Source organism: Neophocaena asiaeorientalis, unplaced genomic scaffold (assembly GCF_003031525.2).
Source record: "Neophocaena asiaeorientalis asiaeorientalis breed wild unplaced genomic scaffold, Neophocaena_asiaeorientalis_V1.1 scaffold40, whole genome shotgun sequence".
Classification (NCBI taxonomy): Eukaryota; Metazoa; Chordata; class Mammalia; order Artiodactyla; family Phocoenidae; genus Neophocaena; species Neophocaena asiaeorientalis.
This window is the reverse complement of record NW_020185335.1, coordinates 12,729,523-12,739,509: the sequence shown is the minus strand read 5'-3', so window position 1 is coordinate 12,739,509 and position 9,987 is coordinate 12,729,523. Positions and strand designations below refer to the sequence as shown.

The following is a 9,987-nucleotide window of genomic DNA, read 5'->3' as shown; positions in this document are numbered from 1 at the left end:
CCGCTCGACTTTTCCTCTTGTCTGTTTCCCTCTCTCTTTCCCCGACTTTCAGAGGCCAGTCCTGAGGATGGGCTCTCAGGAGTCCTCTCTGGATCCTGGGAGCGGCTCAGAGCCAGACTGGATTGGGACAAATCACTTCCCTTCCCAGTTTTGCAATGATAAGAACTTCCTGGGGAGCGTGTAAAGTGTGTGATTACTGAGTCAGGAAGCCTGGGTCTGGAGCTTAGGGAGGGGCATTGAAATCACAGTTTTCTTGAGGAATGATTCACATATTGTAAAATTCACCCTTTCAAAGTTAACGGTTCAGTCAGTAGTTTTTATTATGTTTAGAGTTGAACAACCACCACCACTGTCTAATTCCAGAACATTTCCATCAACCTCAAAAGAAACTCCATCCCCCTCTCCCTCAACCCCGGTAACCACTGATCTAGTTCCTGTCTCTATGGATTTACCTCTTCTGCACAGTTCACGTAAATGGAATCATATATGGTTTTTGCGTCTGGCCTCTTTCATGTAGTATAACGTTTTCAAGGGTCCTCCACATGGTAGCACGAACCAGTGCTTCACTCCTGTCTGTGGCCGAAGAATATTCCGTACTAAGTATGGACCACATGTTGTGTATCCAACCCTCAGCTGATGGACATTTGGTATTTCCACCTGCTGGCTATTGTGATCTGTGCTGCTTTAATAAGCCCCCTAAGGACCTTGGTGTCTCTGCTCAAGTTTGCGATTCCGGGACGCCACCATTTTGCAGTGTGTAAAGCTGCAGCCCCCTTGTCTCGTTCTCCCAACAGCCCTGCAAGGTGAGCAGCGGCACAGTCCCCACCTTACCCATAAGGACACCAAGGTACCGGGCTCTGCTAGCTCTGCTGCCCATTCTGCTGAGGCCTCTCTGAACCTCGGCTTTCCAGCCAGCTTTTTTCCTTTGCTCTTTTACAAAAATTTTTGCGAAAATCAGCGAGGGAAGCCTCACCAAATTTGAAACGCAGATATTTGCCAGTCAGGAAAACATTCCCCCATCAGTCAAAACCCAGACAGGCTGGCACACACTCTCTGCAGATGACTGAGGGAGCTTCTATTTTAGGAGGGGCCAGGTGGCCTACAGCTTCCCCTCCCCCCCAACCCCCCTGGGTACTCCTCTTCCTACCTCGCTTGCAGATGAAGAGACTGAAGTTCAGAGTGGTCACGTGCTCTCACTCACACAGCCTCCCGAGGGATCTTTTATTTTCTTTGAAAGTATTTGTCTTCATAAATGACACAAGGAAGGAAATCTCCAGGCCTGCAATGACAGCTTCCAATGCAGATAAACAACAGACAACCTTTCCAGGCCATGCGAGTGAGCAGAACTGAAGTATGGCCTTATTTCATCTTCCCGACAACCTGACATGGGGCAGGTTTCAGGGTGGTTAGAGAGGAAAGCGTGCCGTTTTCTGGGGGGAGGCAGCTTTCCTGCTGGGATCTAGGACCCTGAAATCCTCCTGTCACATATGTTTTTTTTCTTCTAGCTGCTTCACCTCCCGGGAAGTTTTCCTGGCCTATTATCACCCCATCAAAATCCCTGATTAAAATCAACACTCTGTCCTCACCCAGACCCCTGAATCACAAGTCTGCAGGTGTGTGTGAACAATCGGAACCTCCCAGGGGATGCTGACAGAGGAGGGTCTTAGAACCCCTGTTGTAAAGGTTCACATGAGCCCACGGTATAGAGGGCACCCGGACTGGCCAACAGATGAGCTCATCAATCAATACGTTATTTGCCCCAGTTGGGCAAACTTGCCCCTTCACAAGTCTCACCTGGGGAGTCTGCCAAAGTGCAAATTGTGAGCCAATTCCCCGCGGTTTCCGAATTGGAATATGTGGGTGCAGTGGAGGAATCTGCGTTTTTTTTTTCCTTTGGCCGCACCGCGCTGCTTGTGGGATCTCAGTTCCCCAACCAGGGATCAACCCGGGCCCAAAGCGCGGAGTCCTAACTACTGGACCGCCAGGGAATTCCCAGGAATCTTCATTTTTATAGGTATTAACCCCGTGTACAGCGGCCCGGGACCGCGTCTGCGTAGCCAGGTCAAGCCGTGACATGCATTTACTCCTGGCCCCGAAGCCCACCCGCAGTTTGACTCGCAGTGTTGTTGGGCAGGCGCCCGGGGCAGGTGAAGGGACACCGAAGGCTGTACTAGCTGCAGGTGGGCCGGCGGCGCCGGGCGTGCTGCCCACGGGAGGGGGCGGGGCCTGCCCACGAGAGGGGCGGGGTCCGCTCGCAGCCTCGTTCAGGCTCGCCAATCCGCGGGCTCGTAGCATCCGCGGTCCCCGCCTTCCGCCGCCCCGCGGAGAACGCCGCGTTTCTATAGGCCGGCCGAGGCTCTTTCCGGCCAGAGGCTGGGCATTGCTCGGTGGCGGGAAAGCGGCGGTTGCAGCGCGTCTTCCCGGACGCTGAGGGGCCGGAGGCGGCGGCGAGTCCCGGGCTAGCCGCAGGCCCCACCATGGACGCGGCCGAGGTGGAGTTCCTGGCCGAGAAGGAGCTGGTCACCATTATCCCGAACTTCAGTCTGGACAAGATCTACCTCATCGGGGTGAGACCCGCCGGGCCTCCGGCTCTCCCTGGTCGGTTCCCGCTTCCGGGAGGGGGGCTGGGCGGCGGGTCCAGCGCCCACAGGTGTCGTCTGGCGGCGTTGGGGACCCAGCGCAGAGGAGCGGTGGGGCGCGGTGTGGCCGAGAGCGCGCTCGGGCTTCAGCCCGTGGACAGCAGAGGTCCAGCGATGCAGTTTTGAGGGACGGTGTTTGTGTGTGTTTGCTTGCAGGGCGACCTGGGGCCTTTCAACCCCGGCTTACCAGTGCAGGTGCCTCTGTGGCTGGCGATCAACCTGAAACAGAGACAGAAGTGTCGGCTGCTCCCCCCCGAGTGGATGGACGTGGGTGAGGACGTGGAGGGGGAGCGGGGTGCGGTGGTGATGGGGGCGGGCCGTGGGGGCTGGGGTCGCCCTCCCGCGGGTGGAGGCAAGCGGTCCTTCCAGGGACGCGGCGTCGCTCATCAGGTGAAATCAATGAATGCTTCCCAGCCTCAGCTGCGAGAGGCCGCGGACCGCTGTTAGTAATGGTCGTTCGGGGCGTGTGTACAAACTCTAGTTCAGGTTTTGATTTTAAGATACTTCCACAAACTTTTTAATTTTAATTCTAGTTTTATTTTGCAGTAGAGTTGATTACCAGTGTTGTGGTAGTTTCAGGTGTCCAGCAAAGTGATTCAGGTACATACATATGCATGTATCTGTTCTTTTTCAAATCCTTTTCCCACTTTGGTTATTACAGAATAGTGAGCAGAGTTCCCTGTGTTGTACAGTAGGTCCTTATTGATTATCTTTTTTTTCCCTCGCCCCCCAGTTATCTGTTTTAAATATCGTAGTATGTATATGTCAACCCCAAACTACCAGTTTATCCCTCCCCTCCACCTTTCCCCTTTGGTCACCGTAAGTTTGTTTTCGAAGTCTGTGAGTCTGTTTACGTTTTGTAAATAAGTTCATTTGTATCATTTTTTTAAGATTCCGCATATAAATGTTATCATGTATTTGTCTTTCTCTGTCTCACTTACCTCACTTAGTATGATAACCTCCAGGTCCATCCATGTTGCTCCAAGTGGTGGCGGACTCTCAACCACTGCGCCACCAGGGAAGCCCCTTTCTTTCTTTTTTTAATGGCTGAGTAGTATTCCATTGTGTATATGTACCACATCTTCTTTACCCATTCCTCCGTCGATGGACATTTAGGTGGCTTCCGTGTCTGGGCTATTGTAAACAGGGCTGCAGTGAACTTTGGGGTGCATGGATCTTTTCGAATTAAGTTTTGTCCTGGTAGATGCCCGGGAGTGGAATTGCTGGATCATGTGGTAATGCTATTTTTAGTTTTCTGAGGAACCTCCACACTGTTCTCCATAGTGGCTGTATCAGTTTACATTCCCACCAGCAGTGCAGGAGGGTTCCCTTTTCTCCACACCGTCTTTATTCTTTAGTATTCATTGTTTGTAGGTTTTTTGATGGTGGCCATTCTGACTGGTGTGAGGTGACACCTCATTGTAGTTTTGATTTGCATTTCTCTAATGATTAGAGATGTTGAGCATCTTCTCATGTGCCTGTGGACATGTGTATGTTTTCTTTGGAAGAAAGGCTATTTAGGTCTCCTGTCTGTTTTTTGATGGGTTTTTTGTTTTTTTTTTTTTGATATTGACCTGCATGAGATCTTTCTAAATTTGGGAGATTAATTTTTTGTTGGTCACATCATTTGCAAATATTTCCTCCCATTCTGTGGGTTGTTTTTTCGTTTTGTGTATGGTTTTCTTCGCTGTGCAAAAGCTTTTGAGTTTAAAGAGGTCCCATTTGTTTATTTTTATTTTTGTTTTTAAGTTTTATTTTATATTGGAGTATAGTTGATTAACAATGTTGTGTTTGGGACTTTGCTGGTGGCACAGTGGTTAAGAATCCGCCTGCCAGTGCAGGGGACACGGGTTCGAGCCCTGGTCCGGGAAGATCCCACATGCCGCGGAGCACCTAAGCCTGTGTGCCACAACTACTGAGCCTGCATTCTAGAGCCCACAAGCCACAACTACTGAGCCTGCGTGCCACAACTACTGAAGCCCACGCGCCTAGAGCCCGTGCTCTGCAACAAGAGAAACCACTGCAATGAGAAGCCGGTGCTCAGTAAGAAAGACCCAACGCAGCCAAATAAATAAATAAATAAACAAAACAAAACAATGTTGTGTTAATTCCAGGTGTACAGAAAAGTGATTCATACGTATACATGTATCTATTCTTTTTCAAATTCTTCTCCCATTTAGATTACTAGGATATTGAGCAGAGTTCCATGTGCTATACAGTAGGTGCTTGTTGGGTATCTGTTTTAGATATGGTAGTATGTATATGTCAGTTCCAAACTCCAAATTTATCCCTTCTCTCTATTTCTCCCCTTTAGTAACCATAAGTTTGTTTTCTAAGTCTGTGAGTCTGTTTCTGTTTTGTAAATAAGTTCATTTCTCTCTTTTTTTAGATTCTTCATATAAGTGATATCATATGATATTTGTCTTTCTGTCTGGCTGGCTTTGCTTAGTATGTTAATCACCAGGTTCATCCATGTTGCTGCAAATGGCATTATTTCATTCTTGTTTTATTTTTTAATTTTTTTTATTGAAGCATAGGTGATTTTTTTTAACATCTTTATTGGAGTAGAATTGTTTTACAATGGTGTGTTACTTTCTGCTCTATATAAGTGAATTAGCCATACATATACATATATCCCCATATCTCCTCCCTCTTGCATCTCCCTCCCACCCTCCCTATCCCACCCCTCTAGGTGGTCACAAAGCACCGAGGTAATCTCCCTGTGCTAGCATGGGTGATTTACAATGTTGTACTAATCTCTGCTGTACAGCAAAGTGACTCACGTATGTACACATATATACATTCCATTTTTTTCTTTTTTTCCTAAAGAGTGGTACATTAGATCATTTATTTGTGGCAAGACAGACATTTCCATAGTGCATTTTTTCCCATAATAGAAGCTTTAAATATTCCCTTATTTCCCTTAGAAATTTGATTTTTGCTGGAAATGGACTAGATTTTTCAAGATTTTAAAAAAATTTTTTATTTTTATTGAAGTATATTTGATTTACAGTGTTCTGTCACTGCTGTACAGCAAAGTGACTCATTTATACACATACACTCATTTTTTATATTCTTTTCAATTATGCTTTATCCCAGGATATTGAATATAGTTCACTGTGCTGTATAGTAGGACCTTGCTGTTTATCCATTCTCTATATAATAGTTTACATCTGCTAACCTCAAACTCCGATTTCATCCGTCTCCCCCACCGCCCTCCCCCTTGGCAACCACAAGTATGATCTCTTATGTCTGTGAGTCTGTTTCTGTTTTGTAGGTAGGTTCATTTGTGCCATATTTTAGATTCCACCTATAACTCATATGGTATTTGTATTTCCCTTTCTGGCTTATTTCATTTAGTATGATCATCTCCAGGTCTATCTGTGTTGCTGCAAATGGCATTATTTCATTTTTCTTAATGGCTGAGTAATACCCCATTGTGTATATGTACCACATCATCTTTATGCATCCATATGTTGATGGACATTTGGGTGGCTGACATGTCTGGGCTAATTGTAAGCACTGCAGTGAACATTGGGGTGCATGTATCCTTTCAAACCGTGGTTTTCTCCAGATATATGACCAGTAGTGAGATTGCTGGGTCATATGGTAATTCTATTTTTAGTTTTTTAAGGAACCTCCATACTGTTCTCCATAGTGGTTGTACCAATTTACATTCCCACCAGCAGGGTAGGAGGGTTCCCTTTTCTCCACACCCTCTCCAGTACTTATGGTTTGTAGAGTTTTTGATGATGGCCATTCCGACTGGTATGAGGTGATATCTCATTGTAGTTTCAATTTGCATTTCTCTAAGAATTAGCGATGTTCAGCATTTTTTCATGTGCCTGTGGACGTCTATATGTCTTCTTTGGAGGAAAGTGTATTTAGGTCTTTGCCCATTTTTTTATTGGGTTGTTTGTTTTTTCGATATTGAGCTACACGACCTGTTTGTAAATTTTGGAGATTAATCTTTTGTTGGTCACATCGTTTGCAAATACTTTCTCCCATTCTGTGGGTTGTCTTGTCATTTTGCTTATGGTTTCCTTTGCTTGCAGAAGCTTTTGAGTTCAGTGAGGTACCATTTGTTTTTTTTGTTTTTGTTTTAATTTTTTAAAATTTATTTATTATTTTTTTTTATTTATTTGTTTTGGCTGTGCCAGGTCTTTGTGGTGGCATACAGGCTTCTAAGTTTTGACACGTGGGCTTCTTAGTTGTGGCCTGCAGGCTTCTTAGTTTTGGCATGCATGCAGGATCTAGTTCCCTGTTCAGGGATCAAACCAGGGTGCCCTGCATTGGGAGCTCAGAGTCTTTCCCACTGGATCACCAGGTAAGTCCCTTTTTGTTTTTTATTTTTAATTTTTATTTTATATTGGAGTATAGTTGATTAACAATGTTGTGTTACTTTCAGGTGTACAATGAAGTGATTTAGTTATACATGTATGAACTCTTTTTCAAATTCTTTTTTCATTTAGGTTATTAGAGAATGTTAATCAGAGTTCCCTGTGCTGTACAGTAGGTCCTTGTTGGTTATGTATTTTAAATACAGTAGTGTGTACAGTAAGTCCCTACGTATGAACCTTCAAGTTGCGAACTTTCAAAGATGGGAACGTGCGTTCACATGTCCAGTCACGTCTGTTAGTTCACGTGTCTGGCGTACATTGCCATGTGCGTGCGTCCTCTACAAGTGGTTGTGCTTTGGTGTACTTTATAGAGTACAGTAGTACAGTATCTTTATTTCAAGCTCAGGATGTCCAGAAGCAAGAATAAAAGCAGCAGTGATGTAGCTGGTACTGCTAAGAAGTGCCAAGCAATAATAGTGGAAACAAAAGTGAAAATAATTGAGAGAGTGGAGCGAGGCGAAAAGATGGCAGACATCGCTCGTTCTCATAACAAGAATCGTTAACCACCAGCACGATCCTAAAGAAGAAGGACGAGATCATGGAACATGTAAGTCTGCTGTGCCGATGATGTTGACAGTAATATCAAAGAAGCGTGGAAAAGTGATGGGGGAGATGCAGAAACTTCTCAGTATGTGGATGACAGATCAGCATCACTGTCGAGTCCCGCTCAGTTTAATGCTGATTCAAGAGAAAGCCAAAAGCCTTGAAGAAGAAACATGGTGAAGAATCAGAGGGCACATCTTCTAATGCCAGCCACGGCTGGTTTCATCGGTTCAAGGCTGGAGCCAACTTCACAAAGTAAAAGTAAGTGACAAGTGCAGATATGATAGCTGCCCGGGAATTTCCTGAAACGCTTTGAGAAATTATTGATGAAGGCGCGTATTTACCCGAGCAGGTTTTTTTTTTTTTTTTTTTTTTTTTTTTTGCGGTACGTGGGCCTCTCACTGTTGTGGCCTCTCCCGTTGCGGAGCACAGGCTCTGGACGCGCAGGCTCAGCGGCCATGGCTCATGGGCCCAGCCGCTCCGCGGCATGTGGGATCCTCCTGGACCGGGGCACAAACCCGTGTCCCCTGCATCGGCAGGCGGACTCTCAACCACTGCGCCACCAGGGAAGCCCCCCAGCAGGTTTTTAATTGTGGGTGAGACAGAACTGTACTGGAAGAGGATGCCGGACGGAAGTTACATCAGCAAGGAGGGCAAGTTGATGCCAGGCTATAGAGCAGCAAAGGACAGGCTAACTCTGTTGTTTGGTGGCAATGCTTCTGGTGCTATGAAGCTGAAGCCTCTATTAGTTTATCATTCAGAGAACCCAAGAGCCCTTAAAAACGTAGCCAAGGGCTCTCTCTTCCTGTTGTGTGGAAGAGTAACCCCAAAGCCTGGGTTATACAGGCCATTTTCCAGGATTGGTTTTTCCACCACTTTATCCCAGAGGTAGAGAAACATTGCTTGGAGAAGGACATCCCGTTCAACATTCTTTTGCTGCTCGACACTGATCCGGGCTACCCCTCATTCATGAATGACTTTCATCCCAACCTCAAAGTAGCGCATCTGCCACTGAATACCATGTCGTTCATCCAACATATGGACCAGGGGGTTATAGCGACTTTCACGAAATATTATTTACGTCACACTTTCATCAGGCAGTAAAGGCAAGTGACCAAGCAGGAACAACTTGTGACAGTTTTGGAAGAACTGTAACATCTACACGGCCGTAAAAAAGATTGACTTTTCTTGGCATGACGTTATGGCCGTCACCACGAATGGGGTTTGGAAGAACCTTTGCTCGCAGTTTGTTTACGATTTTCTTGGATCTGAGAAGGTGGATGAGGAGTCCAAAGAGGTCTTCGGCAACGTAGTGACCCTTAGCGAGAAGCTGGAGCTAGATCTGCAAGAGGACAACTCCATTGAACTCGTTGCTGTGCGACACGAGGAGCTTACTAATGAAGACCTGAAGGAATTGGAGGCCCAGAGAAAGGACGGAGACAGACAGGAGGAGAAGTAACTGAAGAACCGAAGAGATTCACAACACAGGAAATTGCAAGGGGATTTTCTTTATTTGAGGGGGCACTGTTGGTTTTTGAGGCACAGGACCCTAACACAGAACGGTACACGAAGGTTGCAGCAGCCGATCAGAATGCAATCCAGTGCTACCGTGTCATCTGTGAGGAGATAAGAAGAGCCACTACCAAGACATCACTGGATCGTTTTTTCAAGAGGGTAGATAGAATAGATCCAGCAAAGAACCAGAACCTGTGCCGTGAACGTCAGGCGTGAGTGACGTTGCGGCTCGCCCTCCGTCTCCTGTTGCTGACGGTCCTTCAGCTCTACCATGTCCCACCTCCCCTCCCTCCTCCTGTCAGTAACTCTCCTTGCCTGTTCACTCGATGCCAGCTCTGTGCCAGCTGTTGTACTGGACTACTGTACTTTTCAGGGTACTGCCCTGTAAGATTAAAAATGTTTATTTTTTGTGTTTGTTTTTATGTATTATTTGTGTGAAAAGTATTATAAACCAATTACAGTACAGTACTATATAACCCGTTGTGTTAGTTGGGTACCTACGCTAACTTTGTTGGACTTGTGAACAAATGGGGCTACGAATGCCCTCGTGGAACGGAACTCGTTTGTATGTGGGAAACTTAACTGTATATGTCAATCCCACACTCCCCGATTCATCCTTCCCCTACATCTTTTTCCTTTGGTAACCGTAAGTTTGTTTTCTAAGTCTCTGCGTCCGTTTCTGTTTTGTAAATAAGTCCATTTGTATATTTTGTTTTAGATTCCGCATAGAAGCTGTATCATATGATATTTGCCTTTCTCTGTGTGGCTTACTTCGCTTAGTCTGATAATGTCCAGGTTTGTCTGTGTTGCTGCAAATGGCATTATATCATTCCTTTTTTTTTTTTTTTTTTTTTTTTTTTTTTTTTTTCTTCTTCTTCCTTTTTCTTTTT

The 9,987-nt window shown here is 45.8% G+C and overlaps 1 protein-coding gene across 1 annotated transcript in view; it reads left to right on the top strand.

Moving 5' to 3' along the window:
• The first annotated feature begins 2,382 nt into the window (after positions 1 to 2,382).
• Positions 2,383 to 9,987, top strand: part of GINS2 (GINS complex subunit 2) — a 22,796-nt gene continuing 15,191 nt past the window's right edge. The window contains exons 1-2 of the mRNA XM_024735698.1: positions 2,383 to 2,567; positions 2,796 to 2,910. Of these exons, the coding sequence (XP_024591466.1) occupies positions 2,478 to 2,567; positions 2,796 to 2,910 (205 nt within the window). The 5' untranslated portion in view covers positions 2,383 to 2,477. The remainder of the gene's footprint in view (positions 2,568 to 2,795; positions 2,911 to 9,987) is intronic.